The sequence below is a fragment of the Tripterygium wilfordii genome, chromosome 16 (assembly GCF_013401445.1).
Source record: "Tripterygium wilfordii isolate XIE 37 chromosome 16, ASM1340144v1, whole genome shotgun sequence".
NCBI lineage: Eukaryota > Viridiplantae > Streptophyta > Magnoliopsida > Celastrales > Celastraceae > Tripterygium > Tripterygium wilfordii.
This window is the reverse complement of record NC_052247.1, coordinates 3026080-3048696: the sequence shown is the minus strand read 5'-3', so window position 1 is coordinate 3048696 and position 22617 is coordinate 3026080. Positions and strand designations below refer to the sequence as shown.

At 36.5% G+C, this 22617-nt stretch overlaps 5 protein-coding genes across 9 annotated transcripts; 2 read left to right on the top strand and 3 right to left on the bottom strand.

Moving 5' to 3' along the window:
- Positions 1-869: 869 nt before the first annotated feature.
- On the bottom strand, positions 870-1549 carry LOC119981123. The gene has a single exon (XM_038824147.1). It carries the CDS (start codon positions 1478-1480, stop codon positions 944-946), a length of 537 nt encoding a protein of 178 aa, XP_038680075.1. The 5' UTR covers positions 1481-1549; the 3' UTR covers positions 870-943.
- A 169-nt stretch (positions 1550-1718) lies between these two features.
- On the bottom strand, positions 1719-6279 carry LOC119981122 (U5 small nuclear ribonucleoprotein 40 kDa protein-like). Of its 3 annotated transcripts, none has more exons than XM_038824144.1 (2): positions 6171-6279; positions 1719-2954 (listed from the first exon to the last, which is right to left on the bottom strand). In XM_038824144.1, the coding sequence occupies exon 2, from the start codon at positions 2904-2906 to the stop codon at positions 1890-1892; it is 1017 nt and encodes a 338-aa protein (XP_038680072.1). In that variant the 5' UTR covers positions 2907-2954; positions 6171-6279; the 3' UTR covers positions 1719-1889. The 3 variants fall into 3 exon arrangements, with proteins under 3 accessions (XP_038680072.1, XP_038680073.1, XP_038680074.1); XM_038824145.1 differs by having other exon boundaries at positions 1719-2966; positions 6171-6264; XM_038824146.1 differs by lacking the exon at positions 6171-6279 and adding an exon at positions 5919-5939.
- Positions 6280-6668: 389 nt separating this feature from the next.
- LOC119980256 lies at positions 6669-16151 on the bottom strand. 3 transcript variants are annotated; one of them, XM_038822883.1, is made up of 14 exons: positions 15853-16150; positions 15227-15317; positions 13559-14509; positions 13188-13288; positions 12964-13078; positions 12636-12713; positions 12369-12461; positions 11843-11926; positions 10320-10418; positions 9021-9083; positions 8560-8590; positions 8176-8222; positions 7606-7664; positions 6669-7150 (listed from the first exon to the last, which is right to left on the bottom strand). In XM_038822883.1, the coding sequence occupies exons 2-14, from the start codon at positions 15275-15277 to the stop codon at positions 6919-6921; spliced, it is 2004 nt and encodes a 667-aa protein (XP_038678811.1). In that variant the 5' UTR covers positions 15278-15317; positions 15853-16150; the 3' UTR covers positions 6669-6918. The 3 variants fall into 3 exon arrangements, 2 of the variants coding, with proteins under 2 accessions (XP_038678811.1, XP_038678810.1); XM_038822882.1 differs by having other exon boundaries at positions 15227-15313; XR_005463832.1 differs by lacking the exons at positions 6669-7150; positions 7606-7664 and adding an exon at positions 9198-9228 and having other exon boundaries at positions 15227-15313; positions 15853-16151.
- A 1007-nt stretch (positions 16152-17158) lies between these two features.
- On the top strand, positions 17159-20959 carry LOC119980451 (60S ribosomal protein L5-like). The gene is made up of 9 exons (XM_038823149.1): positions 17159-17304; positions 18133-18202; positions 18295-18386; positions 18986-19112; positions 19281-19360; positions 19468-19584; positions 19938-20072; positions 20200-20369; positions 20525-20959. The coding sequence occupies exons 1-9, from the start codon at positions 17302-17304 to the stop codon at positions 20625-20627; spliced, it is 897 nt and encodes a 298-aa protein (XP_038679077.1). The 5' UTR covers positions 17159-17301; the 3' UTR covers positions 20628-20959.
- Positions 20960-21409: 450 nt separating this feature from the next.
- LOC119981325 lies at positions 21410-22301 on the top strand. The gene is made up of 2 exons (XM_038824411.1): positions 21410-21763; positions 21965-22301. The coding sequence occupies exons 1-2, from the start codon at positions 21600-21602 to the stop codon at positions 22182-22184; spliced, it is 384 nt and encodes a 127-aa protein (XP_038680339.1). The 5' UTR covers positions 21410-21599; the 3' UTR covers positions 22185-22301.
- The last annotated feature ends 316 nt before the right edge of the window (positions 22302-22617 follow it).

Sequence of the window (22617 nt, the reverse complement as noted above, 5' to 3'; positions counted from 1 at the left end):
AAATTTTCAAATCATCTTTTTATATATATATATTTTTTTTATGTTATTAGAATTTTAGTGTTTTGGGTTTATTGTAGAGTTAAAACCATTTATTTAGGTGATAACTTAGTTGATAAATCTCTCTGGGACTAAATCGTATGGATTCATGAGGTTCCGAGCGTTTGATTCCCAATAGGAGCAATATTATTATGGTCACGAGCTGAACTTTGACCCAGTTTACCCCATCATTATGTGGCAAAATTATGCGTGGATGACCTTGACGTCCCTAATTAAGACTCATATTGGATGTTCAAAAAATAAATTTGTATGATTAATATGTGAAGTAGAGAAAAAGACCAAACAAATAATATCTTGTTTTCATGTGCCAGCTTTGCTGTATTCCATAGAAAATAGAGCCAGTTGTCATGAATTGTTGACTTATTATTGCTAATGAAAATGAAAAAAAAAATTAAAAGAAATCTTTTTTATTATATTATTTTTATTAAGTGGTATGGGATCCACCAAAGTCACATTATCACAATTCCCTTCAAAAGCAGTATTGTTTTCTCATGGGGGATTTCCTTCCATACTATTTAGTTATTACCCTAGGTGACAGATTCCTTAGAATAAGAGATTTTATTGTTTTAATCCAATCATTTAGAAAGTGTATCACATCACATCACTCTTTTTTTTTTACTCATTGTCAGAGTTTATGTCCACTATTAGATGTGTATTGTAGATTATCGAAAATTATAGTGTTTTCAAATCCGTAACTGACCCATTGAATCAAAAGACCAACTCTTACATCCAAAAGTGGAAAAATGCTATATTAAGAGAGATAATTTGTTGGTAGCAACAATTGGGAAAAAATTTCCTCAAAAAAAAAAAAATAGAACAAATATTTTTTTTCCACATTAGAGAATGAAAGAATAATTTGATCAGATCTCATGCAAAAATTGCAACCCTAAACATTAAACAGAGGCTTGCTTCTCATCATATCCATTGAACCATTTGACTCCAAATTTCCTTCCATAAAGGCATGGAACCTTAACACAAATGAAAGTGATAAGACCACCCATTCCAAGCAGAAAATCAACACGCACAACCCACCAGCCATTCTCAATATCACACAACCATCCTCTTCCCTCACATAAGACTTCAAAAACCCCAAGAAATTACTGGTTTCCATGAAGATCATTGCTGACACTGAGCCTTGAAATATGGCTGTTAGGACTGTGGTCACCATATTAGCAACATACCATTTGTTTGAACCATATGTGGCCGCGGTGCACCCACAAATGGCGACGGAGATGGTGAGTATGTGAAGGAGAATGAAGAAGAATCCGCAAACCGAGGGAACTAAGCGGAGCGAGAGGGTGAGGAAGATGCAGCTGGAAGATGCACCCAAGAGGATGTAGTTGCAGAGAAGGAAGATCTTGTGGGTTAGAAACAGAGATTGAGGCACAGCAGGAGATGGGTTCATGTTGATTGACAAACCCATCTAAGAGGAATTGATGAAGATGTCTTGTAATGAAACTTTTGTCTAATCTAGTAAGAGAACTTTGTTGCAAAGAAATCTTAGTAAGAGCAGAATATATAGCTAAGTGGGCTTAACGGTCATATGCTTTTCTTGTAGTTTGAAAATACACAAAAGAGATTTAAGACAGCTAGATGACCGTTTGGAGAAAAAGACAAAAGTGGTTCAACGGCTAGTTTTTGTTTTTTTATTTTCAGATAGGTAACCTGCATGGCTGCACCCAAATGCAATAAGTTTTTGCTCATTTCTAGCAAGAAATTATCTTCAAATTAACAACAAATTTTCTAAGAATTAGTCATAATTTCAGCAAAATACATTTCATTACGGTCTCTAAAACTGATTCGGAAAGCATTGCTGATGGAAAAGGTAGGATTCAGATCTCTCCAAGATAGATCTGTTTATCGCTGCTACAAGATCCAACAATAGGTTCAGTTGGATGGAAGACAGACTCGTTCACAGATCCAGTGTGGCCAGGAAGCTTGTACAAGATGCGGCGAGAAGTTGTGTCCCATATGTAAACCATCCGATCTGAACTCCCAGCAGTGACCTTGCTTCCATCCGGAGACCAGCTACATTTCAACAAGTTTTTCTCAAAGTTGTGTTGGTGCCCCTCAAAGACCTTTACACAGCGACTCTGCGGTGCATACGGGCGCATATCCCAGATGCAGAGCTTGCTGTCCATGCCATTTGTAAGTAGATAGGATCCATCTGGACTCAATGACATACCTGTGATCATATCCTGATGGCCTTGAAGTGTCATGATAACCTCACCTTTGCGCAAGTCCCATACCTTAATATCATTGTCTATACCACCTGTATAAATCTTATCCGACGCATCAGAAAAGCTGACAGCAGTGATTTGATATTTATCGGGGAATGTTTGAATGGCACCCCTCTGACGCATATCCCAAAGTTTTGCAGTTCCATCATCAGACCCACTGACAATGAGAGGAGGCCCCCTCCGGCAAGGACAGCAAGAATTCACAAAGGAGGAGTGCTCAGCCATCTTCTTAATTTGTTTGCCTGTCTCAACATCCCATGCCCTCACAGTTTTATCAGGGCTGGCTGATACTATCTGGGATCCATCAGTAGTCCAGTGAAGATCCAATATTGCATTCTTGTGCCCCTTTAGAACCATGAAATTTTTGCATTCCCCATGCACATACCATAGGAAAATTTCTCTGTCATGAGATCCAGATGCAATAACAGTCCCAGCCGGATTGAACTTCATTGTGTATATAGCACTCTGATGACCAGCCAACAACATTATTGGTGATTCCAAACTTGATGTCCGCTGCTTTCCAGGTGCTTGAGTAGACCATTCCATTGGCCTTGGACCAGACACAGACAAAGCATTTTCGCCCTCTCTTGGCACAACTTGCATTTGCATCTTGTCCTCTGCTTGGTATCACAACTGACGGAGAATACAGCAACAATCCTGCAATCAAAACTAGGAATTTGCATGATGAGGCAGAATTGTGTTTAATTAAACAACAAAAGTCAAATCACTCCACAAAAGTCTCTCAACACAAATCTAACCCAAATAAGACTATTAGCATTCAATAAAATGAGGCATGAACCATAAAGGCCAACCGCCAACATGGCACCCAAAAAACTAATTCAATTGCCACCGTGAAGCTTCGGTAACATTTTGACAGTGCAGTTAACATGCCAAATAAATAATATAGACTATAGCCTACCACCAAGATAAAAAAGAGAGAAACTTCACAGTTACCCTTGAGCCCATCAACAAACAAATGTTTCCGTTAAAACTCACACAGTGCATATCAATTGACCATGGATCGTTATTTCACCGCGTAAACACCATCAAACCTGATTCCCAAGTGGTATTATTACAGAATTATGCAAAGAAAACAATAAGCACAACTCACCCAATAAACTGAAATAAGTTAAAATGAATGGTTTACTAAGATCACAAGCATGATATACAAAGGGATTATATTGAATTATGGCAACACCTACACTTCCCCATCGCAACAGTTGGGGAAGAAACAAACAAATCCCAAATCAAAACAACACCTGTTACTCAACATCTAATGTTGGAGACAGATGTTATTGACAAGTAAAACACAGAAATTAGCACACAAAACAAGAATGGAATGAGATGCAATCAAAACAAAGCCATGCAAGATAATGCATAGATCAAACGACGCCTTCAAGAAAAGTAAGAAATGCAAATTAACATGTATTAGAGGGTATGAGTTGATTGCATATCCTGATGAGCCACAAAGGTCTGTCTTCAACACGTATCCTCAAGTGGCACAAGGTCAAGGGTAGATTTTGGAACTCATAATCAAATAACTGGCATGGATTGATGGAAAACAAACAAGAGAAGGGGCAAGGAATGTAAATCTAATTAAAAACAAAGATAAACTCCCCTCAGCAACCCAAGTGATAATATAGGCTAATTTCCAACATGACTTCAGAAAGTGATTGCAATGGTGCAACCCGGAATCTAAACAGAAGAAGGATAAACATAATTGACAAAACATAAATGCCACGATAATATAAAAAATGAGATTATTAGATCTGTAGTAAGAATAATCTCATGTAGTAAGTCAAACACTAATTTAAGATCAAATGCAAAAAAAGTCTAAGATGGTCGGATACTCACAATGTATCGATGTTAGTGCACCCGTATGTAGAGGAGAAAAATTCATGGAAAAGATACTCAAAAGAGGAGGGCAAAAAAAAAAAGAGAGACTTGGATAGATGTAATGAGGAAGGACATGGAATTTTAGGGTTAGTCAAGAGTGAAGCTTTAAATCCACCAACCAATTCTCTTATGGACTTGGATAACCAACCACAAATTCTACAGGATTACGATGATTTAAAGATTATACAGAACTGCCAAGCTCTCGGAAGAGACATATCAGCTTGAACATTGTAAAACATCTCAAATAACTAATAACCTCAAACAATCTGATGAGAAATGTAAGTCTAATATATAATATAATAAATACAATAACATAATCCAACAAAAGACTGATCACATTCAAACCAAAACCACCAAGTAAGAGAAACATTAGCAACTCCAAACATGCATTTAGCATAGAAGTTCAACAATAAAAATCTTCTACACTTTATTTAACCATAGAAAATTAAGAACATCATAACAGGATCAAACAATAACAACAAAAATCCGCCTATTATTCCTCAACTATGATGAACCATCATGGAAGCACAATGATTCAGTATGAAAGCAGCCATAAATTATTCCTCCTGCAGTCCTGCTGTGATTTGTTTTAGAAAGCTCATATGTCTTTGTTGTATGTTTAACAGCTAATGGAAAGTAGTTAACACGATTTATTTTTCAAACTATAACACATTCAATAATCAATACCCTTTCTCCGTGAGAATATTTTAGAAAGTGGACCAAACTTAAAATCATTCAGTTCAACCTGCAGAAGCACCACCCAAACTCGATAAGCAGCTGGAATGTCAGATAAATGTATGAAAAGGAGCATCAAGCGCAGGATATTTACACACAGTGTTGTTAAAGGCAAGAGGCACACAAAGGCGCACCACCTATCAAAGGCCTGAGTTGCAAGGCGCGCGCCTGAGCAAAGCTAGGCGCAATTTTTTAAAAAAATGATAAATATATGATAAAGCTTAAAATTCCTGGACTGCACAATGTATCCACTGTGTAAATTACACAACGCAACACTAAGCCAATTAGCCGGAAACATCCTGTTGAGATGCACCGAATTAATCCTCATGTGTCAGAACTATCTATTAGTTTCTATAATAAATAGGTATAGATTAATTAAAATAAGAAAAAATAGTAAACTTGACTTGAACCTCACATACACAATTGATTTGAGCCCATTCTCATCCTTTTTCTAAACTAAGGATTCTTCATACTAACTCTGCAGAGATCATGACGTTATGCTGTAGCTCCACTACATCTACAATCAAATATATTATCAAAACAGAACCTAAAAAAATAAACAAACAAAAGCAGTCATTGAGAGTTCCTTACTTACCATAAAAAAAGGATATAGCAAGTTAGCTCCTAGAAGTGAAAACTGATAGATTTTCACTTTGTTCAAACAGCACTGAGGTAATTAAACTACAAACACTAAATCCTTTTTTTGTAAACAAGGACAACAGGAACGATAAACAACATAAAAGATACAGCAGAATCAAAGAGCAAGACGACAGAGAAACCATCAACAAGCAATGAGTATATCAAAACCCTAAATAACAGTAGGGCCAAGGGGCAAAAACCATGTATCCATGTCAAGATGTATTCACATTTGTCAGAGTTGCAAACCAAATCAAACGCTTCATGCAGCTCGACATCAATTTTTCCCAAAAAAGAGAGAAGAAAACTGTGACAACAGTAGCTCAAAACGCGACGGCTAAAGAATATACATACCGATATCTGCAGCCCTTCCGACTGCAATAAAGTTAAGAGATATTTTCATGTTTTACTACGATTTATCTCTCCAATTACACCGAAAATCAACAAATATATCAGGAACAAGAAAATTTTCGGAGATTTCGAGCAACAAATCAAATCATCAAACATATCTCACAGAAACCTCAACTTTATAGGACCAAAATTGATGAAAATTAGGTCTAGATTATTCACAGAAAATAAAAACACAATGAAATGAGCAATGGATACCTGACGAAGGTCCGGTTTACAGTGAAGACTGGCGGAGAAGTGGTGCTCCTGCTGCCGCTTTTGAGGGACGGACGGAGAAGATACGAGTCGCAGTTTTGGGTTCTTATTAAAGTCACTGGAGTCGGCTCTTTTTAGTTTTTTTTTAATTATTTTTTTTATAATTTTTGGGATAATTTCAGAAAAAACCCTTTACTTTTTTTTAATAACAAAAGGCCCTTTACTTTAACTTTTTTTTCAAATAAGTTCAATTTTTTTTTTTCATTTTTGATAAGTAAACAGGGTGAGAGATTCAAACTTGAGTTACCAGTGGATTATATACCCTAACCACCTCAATCGAGGGATTGTTGATCGCTTTCAATATTTCAAGCTAAATATTATAAATTTTTGGGTCTTGATGGCTAGAAAAGATGATCAAGCCCCGCGCATTTGTTTCAGGATGTTTTAGTAGAGAATTCAATATGTGCTAAGAACAGAGAGTTGCTTAGAAAAAAAAACATATAGCTCCAACGCATCTCTCTGTTCTAAGAAATTCTAATCATTAATATAACAAACTGAACAAGATTCTCCATTGATACAATGGCACATAAAAAAGGTGTCAAGATTCTTCGTAATTCGTACAGTGTTACTTGTTATCTATGTATAATAAGTGTTCAAAGCATCATTCATCCAAGGCACAACTCAGCTGGGTTCGGAAGGTATGAGCTGATGAAGTCCATAGTACCTTCCATTATAAGAAGATTTTGAATATTTATGCTTCTGAGAGATCCGCATTCTCATTCGGAGCCAGAGACTCGAGAGGAGGATTTTGGATTCCTTCAGGATCAGATGGTTGGGATTCATGCTTTGCAGCGGCTTGCAACACCCGGTTTTGAACATCTAAGGATGATGGTGATGTTGGCAATCCGATGCGATTTGTTTCTAGTCTTCCAGCAGCCCATGAAAATGCCTGTGCTCCAAGTCTAGCAGGAGCAAGCAACAGCCTTCAAAAACCGAAATTCAAGAGTTATTATAATTAATAATTATACTCCCCAACAAACTATTAACCGGAAAGTTTATAATAAACATATGGTACTCAAACCCTTGTGAATCTTCATGTAGTGTGCGTATACAGGCAGACATTAATACAATCTCATTTCCGGCCAACTGATTTCTTGCATACATTTTTAAGTTTTGTCCATGTCCTAAAACATTTATATATGCAGAACTCCGATTAAGACCAACGTGTATCACCTTGTCTGTCTGTAGTTTCTGAGTTTGACCCGATTTCTTATAAACAATATACTGTAACATGGTATTCTCTATGTAGATTTCTCCCACTTGATTATGACCTGGTCATGCATGAACACCTTTGTATCTTATACTACATCACTGGAAATAGCTCCACGTAAATCGATGGAATATACAAAGATGCATAGTCTTAGCGAACAGGTTTTACCTCACATCTCGTTGAAAATCTTTCACATCCTCATATGAAGCAACGCGCTTATAAATAGTCTGGCGGAATAACAAGAAACACAGCAATTAGGAAACACGCGAATCCAACTTAGAAACTATGCGATGATCTTTTTTCAATATTAGGTATGCAAAAACAGAAAGTATTGGAGTTTTCAGCAATTAGGATAAACATGAATCCAATGTGCCAGGCTCCTGAATTGATGATCCGGTCGAAGAGAGGCAGATCTATGCAGCCTTACCCTGCATTAGGAAGAGTGTTTCCATAGGTTGAACCCATGGTCCCTAGGTTGCAATGAAGCAACTCTAACAATGGGCCAGGGTTTGCCCTTAAAGAAAAACGAACACGACAATAAAAAAAAATCGACAATTTTTTCATTAAACAAATTAAATTTAATGGTGTGAAGATATACGCAGACAAACACAGCATCTCAAATGTTTTGGGATATTGGGAGTTTGTTTTGAACTCAGAAAATTGATAGGCATAAAAGTCAATATGAAGATAAAAAAACTTTGGCAACTGTGATGTTCAACCATAAAAGAGTACAAGTACCTGCCCAAGGCCAAAGATTCCAATGAGTTGTAATGTCTTCTCCCACTCTGAAGCAAAATCACCAATATCGAGTCAGCCAAAAGGATGAGACAAAAGACAGCAAGGAAATCCAAGAAACCGAATTACAGAAAAAAAGAGTTAGATAATTCTCTAAATGAGAGCCACTTCTAAACAATAATGCAGGAAGCAGTGACGTTCCAATGAGACAAGCAACACAATGGTTATCTGTCGACTGAAGCAAACACGAGCACAAATTATGTCAAGCACAAAAAAGAAACGCGCATACGACAAAAAATGATGCTCTAGTGTCATTCCTCCCTCTCATCCTGTTACTCTTTGATTCTAATAATATAATACACATACCAAGGAAAAGAAGACACTCACCTTGTAGAGCAAACAATGCTGCAACCAGACCCTACCAATAAAGTGGAAGAACTTGTTAGCAAAAGATGCACTTGAAATTGCATGAAAAGCATGTAGCTGCTTTCATTATGGATGATGTCCATAGTCAGTACGCTATCATCCATAGTATGTACTAGATAATGGAAGCATAGATCTTCCATAAGAAAATGGAATTGAAATGAGATACATATGCATGCTTTTGGAAAAACAGGTGAACAAAGACAGATGATAAATTATAATAATGCAAACTCCAACTTGTCCTTTATAGGCTGAACATGTCATTAGAGGCTAGAAAATAGAAAGAAAAAGGACCACATTCCAATTTCCACACAACTGACACAAATCTAGAAACAGCGAATAATCTCAGGGATAACCTAACATAATTACTGATAAATTAGAAGAAGTCCCAAAACCAATGTACAAACAGGCATGCAGAGTCTTACCAGACCACACCCAAGAACCTGCACCGGAGAAGGCCTTATATCTTCTAGGATTGCCTCAGCTTCCTGAAATAGTCAAAGTTTTTGTTGGCATATGGTGAATAGTTGATGGGTGTTCGTTCAGAAAAAGAATATTTCATGTGTACTGATAGCAATCATAAGCTCTTTCTGAAAGCATACATGAATTCAAATCCACCACAGGAAAAGTACACTGCAAATACAGATGCACATGAGAAGTGAGACAGCTCATCCATAACCTCTAAGAAAAATTTTAAATAAGGAAAATCTAACTCAAGCACCCTTGAAGCAACCGTGAGAATTATTCATCGTCAAAGCCTATATCTCAAACAATTTAGATTGGATATAATAAGTGGAGTGGAGTGCAGTTTGACAATACGCAATGAGCACTGTTTGCTTTTTGTCAGGGGAGCAATTATTTTACTACAAATTATGAAGACTCAAAACTAAAGCTTCCAGATTGATGAAAAACTTTTACATAACTGAGATTACATTTTCTAAAGATAGATAGCACTATCCAATAAGTAATTATTATCAATATCTATATCTGGTCAGGTGTCTACAACTCCTTTGCAACCGTTAACATTATGCTGTGGAACAGGCAGTGAAGTCCTGCAATATTAATAACCACCTTAGTTTTACAAGCACTAGAACTGAGGTTAAATATGATTTCTCTTTTTCAAACCTGTAGACACCATTTAGTCCTGAATGCTGACTCTGACTCTCTGAGTGGCCCCAATGTTTCTACTAAAATAAAACAGTGCTGGAAGTTTGCTTATTTACTACATGACATTCCCTCCATCATGCTTTTGTGCAAAAAAGCCTACATATAGACCATAATATACTGATATCTGCAAAAGAATCAACCTAACTCTTTAACTTTCAAACAGAGTTAGCATAAAAAACATGGTTAATGCTATCTAATTGAGTCAATAGCCTCTACTTCATCCTGCATCCCACATTGAGGATTGCTTTGGTTGGGAAGCAGAAGAGCACTCCCTCTGGTCACAACCAAAAAAACAAAAGTTGGAAGAGTATCAATACTTTTCCTCTCCCCCTACTCCTTTCCCTCTATTAGTCTTTCAACCATACTCAATATACTGTAACTATACCTAATTAATTTAAATTTAAAGCATGAAGCATAAATGTAAAGCATAAAGCGTGAATAAAGTCCACAGATTTATAACTTTTTACAAAAACTGACAATAGTTCAACAATGGAATAAAAAATATCCTGCTACTTTTAAAAATTAAGCAAACACTAAGCACCAATAAACAAGAATACCTCGTTGAGTATAGTAAATGTTGTCTCAGGTTTCAGTTCCTTGAATCGGAGGCCTTGTTTCACCCATGACTGAAAGCCCCCTTGTACTTGATATGGTCTCTGTCATGTGCAATACAAGACAACTGGATTATAAGAACCTGCTTTGCTGTTCAAAGTGATCAAACCAATTTAAATGCACCAAGGACTGTTTCATGTTCAAGCAGTAAGATGTTAGCTGAGCAATTCCACGAATTTAGGAAATTTGAATATACTCTAATCCTGAATTTGAGCATTTTGAAAATGGATCCAACAAATGAAGGAGACAGTCGAGAAATATAGCTGTCTCCATTATTCATTCAGGCAACATAGCTCATTCATCCGACTTAAAGCAGATTGAGTTGGTCCTTAACTTCTTATCTTTAGCTCTTCAACGAGGAATCAGGTCAACACCTATAGGATCTGAACAGCTATCTCACTATGCGAAGCTAACCTATATAAGTATCAAAAATAAACTTTCCATTCTGAAGATATCTAGACAACGGCAAGAAGCATCAAGAATTTAGCACTAAATTTGCAGTAGGTGATATGCAACTCAATTTTTTCAATGCACCTGGCTGCAACAACTAGACAAGAAAATCATATTTTTTGGATCCAAAAGTTAATTGACGAAGTTTGGATAGCAATGGGCATAAAATGTCAAGGGTTTTAGGAAGATTGAAGGTGAAGAGAGGGAAGGAATAAAAGAAAAGGAAGGAGGGGAGGAAAAGGTAAGGTGGAATGGTTAACTCCCAATGTTTGGAGTTGGCAAGTAAGGCCAAAATAAATGGTTGCAGTTCCAATACATGTTTTATCTTAGAGATTGAAATTGTAAAACAAATGTGATTTAATACTTAGTAGATCCATCCCCATCTGTTCCCCTCCAATTTGTCAGGGAAAGAATTTTGTTACTAGGAGGTATCAAGCACCTCCAACCCCCTGTTGGAACCCACACAAAAGTCCCACATTGGAAAAATAGAAAGAACTTGTGTGGTTTATAAGGCATGGGGAGGCCCAACTCATTGGCTTAAGCTTTTGAGTAAAGATGGGTTTTCCTCCATTCCAAGTAAACCCACATGTGTTAGACCCATGTAACGTGGGCTCATTCCCGGTCCAAATTCTAACACCCCTTACCCTCCAAATGAAAAACTCAAAACAAACAATGAGAAAAGCTTCTCCCTCCCTCTCTTCCTCCCTAGTTCCCAGATACACTCCATCCAAAGGAGTAAAGAAAAGTCAGAGTAACTAAAAGAAGACATCAGCTCACTAAAAGAAGAGATCAGCATAAACCTCAAGCACCTCAGAGACAATTCAGAATTCAATCCACAACTTTCATAAACATCTCGCTCAAATAACAAGCTCTTATCTACAATTTTTTTTTATCCAACATATCTCCTCTCATTTGCTTTTCAGTTTCATGTTACTAGCTTTGCTTTTTTACTCCTCTGTCACTCTCTCTTGATTCTGTGCACAAGCAAATAAGACCCTTCGAGGTTTGAAATACTTGCCTTAACCCCAAGTTTTCGCAAGGATCTTGCAATGCCTTTGGAACGACCACCATCAGCATCCATAACTATAACCTTGGACCTGTCCTACAGGTAGTAGAAGACAATATATTTGAGACCATTCATGAATCCATAAACAAGGAAAAAGAGAATGAAAAATCTTAAGGCATCATTTTGGCTACCAAACCAAACAATCTAATTTGATATTTGTTTTGTCCTCTTATATCTTCAACATGGGCATATTATTAAAAATTAATAAACGTTGAAAATTTGGATTGTTAAAAGTGTAAATTGCAAAATAATAATTATTGCTTCGTGTCTCATGCCAAAAGCATGGCAAGTTGAGTGCAAGTTTTAAAGAAAGGAAGGCCGGGCAAATTACTTCTAGTACAAACTACAAACTAAATCAGGGTTAAGAGTACAGTAAGTGGATCCCAAAATGTTATTTTGCACTTGTCATGAGCTTTTTCTTTTAAGATCAACTAAAATATGTAGAGAGAGACAACAAAACATGAGATAATGTGCACACCTGAACAGATCTCAAGTTCCTAATAACAGCAGCAATTAACATGTCATCAAGTTCTCTACCACTCCTCAACAACTTCATTACTTTGCCATCAACCTGAAAACCAAGAAACATGTGTAACAAAAGGCTGCAAAGGGAACATTTATTGCAACAATTAGAAAAATTCACGGCTGCAAAGTTACTAAAATTCTGAAATTCAAATACATAGCAAATCAACAATAAAAGTCCCTCTCAGGTTGAAAGTAACACCATAATATTGCATAAACCAACCTCTGGTAGAGTTACACTTGCATAGCGAAATCGAGCAGCTCGTCTTAGATCAGGAATGCCATCTCTTTCTCGCAGAACCTTAACATAGATAGTGACCAGCGGTCCAGCACCAAGATTCATCGCATTTTAGCAAATATAAATAACAGGAAAAATATGATTTAAGTTCGTCTCAATCTTAGAATAAAAGCCAGAGGCATACATACGATCGAACAAAAGAATTTTGCAGACTGTATGCTCATAACAGCATGATAGCTAGGTTGTTTTAGTTATTTTTGAAAGATCACAAGTTTTAAAAAAATAAAGGCAAGAAAAAAATTTACACTCTTGCCTCAGGCCGGACATCAATGAGTACAGCACTCTCCTTCCCTGTCAAGAGCTCCAAAGTTAATTCGGGAGATAAATCTCCCGCGTAGCCACCGTATGTCCGTACCCAATAAAAAATCCTGAAAAAGATCTGATTGAATATATCAATTCACAGGTCATAATTGATTTGTTCTCATCTTAACAACAAATGGGGAAAATTATATATATTAAGCACAAAAGATTGCTTACCACAAAGTAGCTGAAGTGCCAATAAAAAGGACAAATGGAACTATTGGATCACTTGGGTCAAAGCCAAGATCTTTCTCTAGCCCCTCAATGGCAAAGTACACCTGCTTACAGCATGTTCAAATTCAATGTTGTTGGCAGAATGCGAGCAAGTGTAACATGTTCTTAGTTAAATCCATGCAGTAAGACGGATACTTCGCTATCACGATTTGACAAACAGAATTTATGGGATCTTTGGTAGATAGAGGCTGAAGAGCATTAGTTTGAGCATCAAATAATAACTTCGAGGAATCTAAAAAAAATATTCCCAGACTCCTGTAATCACTTTGCTATTCAAATTTAACTTGTGAAACTGATGTGCTGGATCATAATACCTGTTGAAAAGTTGTCCCAACTGGCCTCAAAACTGTTACTGCTTTCTCTTCAGATAAGTTAAGTACACCCCTGATCTCTGGAGGAAGAAGCTCCTTGACAGACCCATAAGAATCAACAATCAAAGAAACCCCTTTTGAAATCAAATTCTCTCCCACAATAATTGTACGCCTTAATGAATCAAGAGCAAGTACACTTGCTTTACTTGATGCTTCCTTCAAACCACTAGAAAAGCTTGTCAACTTACTGCCAGCATATTCTCCCGTTTGGTCGACAGTAGAAAACACTCTACTTAAAGCACTGTCTACTGCATCAGAAGTACTTTTAGTGGTGGATGATAGCAATGAAGTGATAGAGTCCCTAGAATTTTTTACGGTATTTTCTCCCTTATTTAGCGAAGAGTTGATATACTCGTTAGCTCCAGCAAAAAAATCATCAACTTTAGTCTTCACAGTGGATAGTTGGTCATTACCCACATCCTGACTGTTAGACATTGACACGGCATTCTGTGGAGGTATAGCAACAGTAGTCAGGGTTTCAGGTTCCATGGGTCCTATTAAATCAAGCGCCTTTGATTGGTCTGCAAAGTCCATGAGCCCTTCTTCCGTGGAAGATATGCCAGGATTTTCTGCATATATCAGTTCCCCACTTCTTAAAGGGTGTAGCTCATTAATAACTTCAGATGTGGAACCCCATGGATCAATTAAACTGCATTTGATGTTGTCTGGCTGATTTCTGCATGAACTATTGTCAATGAAATCCATGGATAATGATCCTTCCATGCCTTCAATAAAATCAGAGTACAATGACTTTGCAGCTTGTGTTTTGTATGATATCTTTTGGAGATGAGATTCACCAGACAAGCCAAAAACAACTCTATCTTCCAAGATAGACCTGGAATCAGTATCCTTTCTGAACTGGAAAAGGGATCGTAAAACTCCATGGGATGTAGTCTGCCACGTCCATAATTTTAAATATATTCAAAATTACCAAACCAACATACAATGTAAATACAATAAAAAATGGAAACCAACTCCCGTGCACACGATTCCCATAGTGGGATACAAAACTAGTGGAAAAAAAGTGCAATACAGATTCCTGACTACCTCAAACTCACATCAATAAATATTTGTATTCTTTAAAGGGCATCAAGCTCTAAATTTGCCTTTGTGTTTGAGATCTTGGACAACACCGGCTCAATTTCCGATATTATTACAACTCTCATGTTACAGATATTTATAAAGACTATGCCAATTCTTCATGACAATGCAAATAAGCCATTCACCCTTTATTGCCAAACATAGCACCATTTCACATGTTAGAATTACTTACGTGTCAAGAAAAAGAGCCGAGTTCCCTCAAGCCAATACATGAATTATTCTCTTCAAGCAAGCTGAAACATTAACTCCGCCAGAAGTGTTCTTAACAAGTATAAGTCTATAACTTCACGTAAACAACCCTAGTGGGAACTTCTTTCATCAGTTTAGTAACATAAGTTCAGCACTAACTTAGACAAATCAGAAGCAACGATCGAGTTGGCTTGAATTTCAGTAAAGGAATAAATGAGTGATATTTGTTGAAAAAATATAATGCCTTAAGCCTTCAGAGACAGCATAGAAAATTGGCTAACTAAGAGCAAACTTCGAAAAGTTCTAGAAGGACATATTCACCTGAGAGTGAGAACAGGTTGGCGTGGTAGCGCAAACAGACAACATCTTCATGTGAAGGCGAAAATCGGATCACCAAAGTCTCACCCACTGCCTCAACAACACAAATAACATATGAATACTCGTGTCAAAGAAACCACTTATCGGAACTTATATAATGAATTTGAATTTACTGAAGCAGAATAATTTGAATTGAAAACAAAAATTAAAGATAGAGAACAATGTATACTGATTTAGATGAGATAACCAAAAGAGCCATTCATACAACTTCATGAAATTAATATCAACTTTTTATAGTGGCTATTTTCAAATTCGGAATTCTAGTGACATGCCTCATTGGAATAGAAATCCAGATTCGTTATTACAAGATAAAAGGGGTCAACTAAAAACTCTAACTTAACAAAACATGGCAAGTTACATGCATACATTTGCCTAATATCCATTTGAGTTTATGATAGTAAGATAAAACATTTCTAGGGGAATTTTTAAGATCAAAGAGAGATTCAAGAGAAACAAAGCCAACAAAACATTCCACTACGACATTCTAGTAAAATCATGAATCCCAAATTAAAGAAAACACTAAATCGGATCAAACAAAACCAAAAGAAAAAACTTTGTAAATTCCTTACAATGGGATAGATTCTTCCAGGTGGGTTTCGTCAAAACTACAGCACCAGTGCCACACTATAAAAAGCACAAAACTTGAAAAAAGTCAGGACATTTTTTTGTCTACAGAAGCAACGAGCAGTGGGGAGCTTATTCGTTCTCCAACAACACAGACACGACAAAATGGGTATTGGGTTTTGAATAAGAGCGACCAATGAGACGAAAGAATGCATAGATGACGAAGAGGATCGTGTGGCTTGTTGAAGCCGTTAGCTTCATCCTTTTGGCTCCTCCTCGCCTCTCGTTTCTATGTGGGGACATTTTTGGATTTTGCTTAGTGGTCACACTATATCCTCTCTCTTTTCTTTTCTTTTTTTTTAAATTTGGATAATTACAATGATTAAATTATAATGATTGTACACAATTCATGATAACTTCTTTTTTTTGTGCCATGAAAGTCTATATTAAAACTATTTGGGAGAAAATTTAGTGGTGAATCTCTTTGGGACTGAAGCTATTAACTCGGAAGGTTATGACCATGCACGACTTAACCCTATTATTGAGTGGAAAACTTGTATAACTTATGTGCGGGCCTAACGAACCTAATTTAAGTTTATATCAAATGTATAAAGGATAAATTTATACCATGTTATTTGACCAAAACAAAACTTACCATGTCATTTAAATCCTTATAAGATGTTTAACGGACAAACTTATACGAGAATGTTGTCGGTTATTTTGGGATACTTGGTTTTTAGTATTTTTATTTTTCTGAATAAATAATTAATTACTTTACGAATAGTTTTTTTTTTTACGGAGAATACTTGGGGAGAGAGTATTGAGATCTCAATTTTTAGTATGTACACCACATTCTTATTGAGTAACGTGCTAAAACCTTATTGGTTTATGTGTGTGAGAGAAATTTACATATAGAAACCAGGGGAAGTAAATGAACCAAAACCACCCACATGCTTAAACTTCACTTATTTCACCAAGATTGACGTGGGTCCATTCGGTAAAATAATTGGATTGATTTTCAATGCTAAAACCATATATGCTAACATAAAAACTGTTAAATTAAAATATTTTCATTATGATTTTAGCACGTTACTCAAAAAGATGTGGTGCACATTTTAAAAATTGTGGTGCCAATACTCTCTCCCGAATATTCTCCCTTAATCAAAGAGTGATGACTCGTTTAGTTATCTACTGGATTAAACATATATGTGCTAAAAATTCGATTAAATGAGAAGCAAATTTCTCACGAGTATTTCAAGAAAAGAAATATTCTCCTTTAAAAAAAAGGAAAAAGAAAAATTATAATCAACAAAACCCTAGCGTTCGCTCACAGCCGTCGATCTTTACCTTCGTTAACTTCACTATTTAGGGTTTATATCTGGGGCTCCGTTGTACCTTTCTGTTTGTCTCTCCCTCGTTCCTCCCTTCTCTGTTTCTGAGATCGAGCTTCAACAATGGTAAGACTCCCAAACCGTTATGTTATACCAGGATTTGTGTCAATATACACGTACTTCGCGAGCATTTAGTGATTTTTCGTTCCTGTTGTGTTACTGGGAAAATGTTTTTAAGGGCTTTCTTTCTTTTGTCATTCAATTCGTTCGTATTAGTGGAAGAAGATTATCTGGGATTTGATAAAGCTCACTTATAGTTTTTCGGTGACTTGTTTTCAGCTGTGATTTTGGCAGCTTTTAATCTTCTGGTTGAAGTCTCTATTTTGATAGATTCCAATCATGCGCTTAGTGTTTCTAATTAAACTCGTCTTTGCCTGTGTAAACGGGTATGTCTGCTTGTGCATTTATCAATAACTTCCAAGTATTTTTCATATTGGGCCTGAAAATAATCATACTTTGGTTGTGCATTTAGATAAACTGTAGGAGAGGAGTGTCTTACATGTCTTTTTAGAGCAGTTGCTACTGAAAATTTACTTACTTTCAGTAGGATTATAGACTCTAAAGAACTTAGATCTATAGTTGCTGATACCCACATGCTGTATTGGCATGTGATCTACCTATTGCCAATGATAATTCTGATTGTCATGAACTTTTTTTGGGTTTGTAAAAGGATTGATTGAGTGTAATTACTTACGTCATGCTTGTGATTTTTCCCTTTTAGAATCGTGTCAAACTGGCTGCCTTTATGTTATGTGAAACTGTGTTGATGGACTCAAGTGCATTATTAGTTGATTTTTATTTGTTTTTCTTTGTATGATGCTCGGTATAAACTAGTGAAGTCATTTTTCTTTTAATGAGTTCTTACATAATGCTAATCTCCATTTCTCATCCCAGGTTTTTGTAAAGGCTCAGAAATCAAAAGCATACTTTAAGCGATTTCAAGTCAAGTATAAGAGAAGGAGAGGTATCTGTTTTTTTTTCTTCTGACATGAAATGCTCTTCAATAATAATAATTGGTGTCTTTCTGATTCCACATCTCCCCTGAATATTTTGTAGAGGGAAAGACCGACTACCGGGCCAGAATCCGTCTTATTAATCAGGACAAGAACAAGTATAACACTCCAAAATATCGCTTTGTTGTTCGATTTGTATCCTTTGACCAGCTTATTATGGGTGCTATTTTAATGTTCTGCTCATTTATCCTATTGATTTGAGAACTCTACTAGAGCTGTACAAGTTATTGTATTTCTTACGGTGATTCAGTTTTGTCAATCTAATCTGGAGTAAAATTTCTTTGTAATGAACTTTTGTAAGTTAGCAACTGATTACAATGCTTGTGCAGTTAGCTGTATCCAAAGTTCTATTTTATTCCCTGTTGCGTGGCATCATGAGCTAGGTGTACATTGTTAATTTTATAGTTTAATTTCTCATAATCTTTTTTTTTTTCTTTTGTTTGGTGTGCTGTGCATGCTAATAGATTCATGAGAATGGATGTGATGAATCTTATTGTTTTTTGTTATTGATTTCATTGATTTAAATTCATCAATAATCTTATATTCCTCATAAATTATGAGTTATGATATTGTATGCAAACTTTTCTGGCGTGACAACAGATCCAAAGATTCATATGTTTTCACTGTTATTTTGGTTTTTGTACTTTTAAGTGATCTTGTAAGTTGTCTATCTTTATTGGTGAAAATTGTTGACTATATAGTTCGTATGTCTTGCACCTTAACCATGTTATTAGACAAACAAGGACATTACTGCACAAATAATATCAGCTAGTATTGCTGGTGATATGGTTCTTGCTGCTGCTTATTCTCACGAGTTGCCTCATTATGGGCTTGAAGTGGGCCTCACAAACTATGCTGCAGGTATATTTTGGTTCTGCGTTTACTCTCTCTCTCCCTCCCCCGCCCCCTTTCTATCCCTCTCTCAATGCTTCTAGGTCTGAATGTGTGTGTACAATCTATGTGTAACTATTTATTATTGCTCTGTCTCACACACCTTTCTCTATGTTTCCTTGTTGAAAATGTGATCAGCGTATTGCACTGGGCTTCTCCTTGCTCGTCGTGTCTTGAAAATGCTTGAAATGGACGAAGAATATGAAGGCAATGTTGAGGTATACATAGCGGCCAAGATAATATAATATAATTCACCTACCAGGAATATGAAGCAAGTGCTACATTGCTTTAGCTGAAATATCTAATTAATAACTAACATTGTCAGGCTACTGGGGAGGATTTCTCTGTTGAGCCAGCTGAGACCAGGAGACCTTTTCGTGCTCTTCTTGATGTTGGACTTGTCAGGACTACCACTGGAAATCGTGTCTTTGGTGCTCTTAAGGTATAGCTTTTATCTTTATTTTCACATTTGAAATATTTCTAAACAAATAACTACTTGGCTATTGACTTGATGCGTAGCTTTTAGGTTCCACAGCTGTATTATCTCCACTTGAACAAAATTGTGGGTGGTTGTGGCAAGTCATTGTTGAATATTTTTCTGATACCTATATTTCCGAATATGCATCAGCTACATGCTTTCTTGTAATTAAATCCTTACGAATTCAGTATTATATGATCATGCTGTTTTGGAATTTCTCTGCTTATTGCATGTTAAGTGGTTGAGAACTCGTCACTTACTCTTGCTTGTAATTGTAGTAGTCTGACATGCCTTTTATTAATCGTCACTGGTTTCAGGGAGCACTTGATGGTGGCTTGGATGTTCCTCACAGTGACAAGAGGTTTGCTGGGTTTTCAAAGGACGATAAGGAGCTTGATGCCGAGGTTCACCGCAAGTATATCTATGGTGGTCATGTTGCTGCATACATGAGGGTAGGGATGCACAATTGTATTAAATTATACCTCTGTTCTTACAATGTTTTCATCTTAGGGTCTTTGGGAGCCTTTTTGAGAAGTTTGTGTTGAGGTATATTACAATTCTTGTATTTGCCATTTCCAGACTTTGATTGAGGATGAGCCAGAGAAGTATCAATCTCAATTCAGTGACTACATCAAGAAAGGAATTGACCCTGACAACGTGGAGGAGCTGTACAAGAAGGTCCATGCAGCTATTCGTGCTGACCCCACCATAAAGAAGACTGAGAAGCAGCAGCCTAAGGAGCACAAGAGGTTAAATGCCACAATGCGTTGTTTAATTTTTGTTACTCTTATGTCTTTGCGGTGCCCGTCCCTCTTTTTATTGGCTTTTGTGGTCTTACTATGGAGTTGATCTAGAACCTTTGGCCTTTACAGCAGCTGAAAGCTTTTACCTTTTTTTGTCACAGGTACAACTTGAAGAAACTTACATATGAGGAAAGAAAGGCCAAGTTGATTGAACGATTGGAAGCCCTAAACTCAGCGGCTGACGCTGATGATGACAATGAGTGAAGCTGGTTGGCCACGCTACGATAACCTTGGTTGCTGTCTAGCTGAAAATCACCACCCGGCATTTGCAGTTTCGTTTGGGGTTATGTTTTATAGCTCTTTTCTTTTTATGTTGAAATTTTGGCAACTGAGAGACCATCAGTATTTAGATTGTAAGAAGGTTTTGGAGTTTCACTTGATATCAAGTGCACTTTCAATTTTGACTGCAGTTCATGTTGATGATGACTGGTTCCTTCATCTAATGATGGATTCCCTGAGAATTATTTGGAATTTCTTGTATGAATTATTTGGTCTCCTTTTTAATTCAAAATGTAAGGATCCCAAGCTATCCCAAATACGAAGATCGAGAGATAGAAGTACATGATCTATGTGAAATTATTAGTTTCACATGATTCATATGAAATCGTGTGCGTCCATTTTAGCATTTGAGATAGTTTGGATAAAAACTATTGGGATCTTATTTTAAAATCTCTAAATGATTTTCACACTGATTGCTTGATTGGTGCTCGCAAATAAAATTTTTATATTTATACTATATGTCAGTTTTTTTATCCTATTTATCATAAATATTGAGATAGACGCACACCATTTCATATGTATCATGTGGGGCATGTAAGTCAACGATTTCACATGAATCATGTGTGATCAATCTCAGTATTTTGAGGTAGCTAAGACAAAAGGAAATTGTTGGTGAGAATCTACAGGCATATTCCCTGCAAGTAATAGCATATATAGACACATGTAATGGTGAAGAGGCCAAGAGATCTTAAAGCCGGAAGCAGAACCACATAAGGGTCCACAACTGTGGAGCCTTATCTTATATCATCCAATGAATTTCATGTAAACCTTCAAAATCCCAACACTATTATCCACTTTTGACAGATTAATTCATTCTACATCACAATTGAATTGACTCTCATAAATTGTCTTCTCTTTTGAATTCAAACCAAATTCTGAAGCCAAAGAAGTCCATCCATGGCTCACTCGATGATCTCACCACCCACCACTGTAACTACACCCATCACCACCACAAGGTCTAAGCACCAGCACCAGCCTCCATCTCTAGGGTTATTGAGAGTTTCAGCAAGTAGTTGCCATGGTTCTACTAAAACCCAAGATGATAAATTCATCAATCGCAGGTATGTATTTCGTTATCTCGAGGAACTATACATAATGTCATTGTAATCTCACATCGGTTAGACAAATGTCTACAAGTGATTTATATGGGTAAGCTCACTTCCATACAATTATCTAGGCTAATCCAATGCATCCACGAGAATTGGAATTACAAAGCTGACAATATGAATGATTGTAATTTTATCTGAGTTTTGATGGTGCAGGAGTGTGACATTGAGCTTGGCTGCAGGGGTGGTGGTTGTGGGGTTGAGTGGCCGGAGTGAGGCTGCAGGGAGAAGGCCACCTCCGCCGCCGGCGGAGGAGAAGAAGGATCCAAATGTGAGTGGTGTGCAAGCAAAAGTGCTAGCAAGCAAGAAGAGGAAGGAAGCCATGAAAGAATCTGTTGCAAAATTAAGAGAAAAAGGAAAGTCCATAAATAATTAATGTGTACTCTTATCAATCTGAATTGCTGCTGCTTCTTTCATTGCCTTCCTCTCTTTATATGAAGAACCATAAACATGATTTTTTTTTAATGCAGAGGGGAATCAGTAGTTCTAATAATTATTGTTATCGTATGAACGAGAACATATTTATCAATGGTATTTTTGAAAAATGGTATTTTTTTTTAAAAATAATTATTGTTATTGTTGGCTGTTGGGAGGGGTTTAGATTTTAAAATTATTATTGTTATAAGTTATAACTCTAGCTTATAAGCTTGCAACCTGTTTGTCCAAGCTCATAAGCCCATAAATATAAGTATATATTAATATATGTATACATATATATATTTTTTGGAATGAAGCAAAAATACAGTAAAATCTACAAAAGTCAAAACCTATATGTATAGAGTGTGTAAAACTTCCCATACTTACTAGAA

Bases quoted from the DNA above. Each gene is read 5' to 3' on its own strand.
- LOC119981122 (XM_038824144.1), bottom strand. From the start codon at position 2,906: ATGCAAATGCAAGTTGTGCCAAGAGAGGGCGAAAATGCTTTGTCTGTG.
- LOC119980451 (XM_038823149.1), top strand. The intron at 19,113-19,280 runs GTATATTTTGGT...AAATGTGATCAG, and splicing joins CCTCACAAACTATGCTGCAG to CGTATTGCACTGGGCTTCTC. The intron at 19,585-19,937 runs GTATAGCTTTTA...CACTGGTTTCAG, and splicing joins GTGTCTTTGGTGCTCTTAAG to GGAGCACTTGATGGTGGCTT.
- LOC119980256 (XM_038822883.1), bottom strand. From the start codon at position 15,277: ATGAAGATGTTGTCTGTTTGCGCTACCACGCCAACCTGTTCTCACTCT. The intron at 13,079-13,187 runs GTAAGCAATCTT...GATCTTTTTCAG, and splicing joins GGCACTTCAGCTACTTTGTG to GATTTTTTATTGGGTACGGA. The intron at 7,151-7,605 runs GTAAAACCTGTT...CGGTTTTTGAAG, and splicing joins GATTTTCAACGAGATGTGAG to GCTGTTGCTTGCTCCTGCTA.
- LOC119981123 (XM_038824147.1), bottom strand. From the start codon at position 1,480: ATGGGTTTGTCAATCAACATGAACCCATCTCCTGCTGTGCCTCAATCT.
- LOC119981325 (XM_038824411.1), top strand. From the start codon at position 21,600: ATGGCTCACTCGATGATCTCACCACCCACCACTGTAACTACACCCATC. The intron at 21,764-21,964 runs GTATGTATTTCG...TTGATGGTGCAG, and splicing joins GATAAATTCATCAATCGCAG to GAGTGTGACATTGAGCTTGG.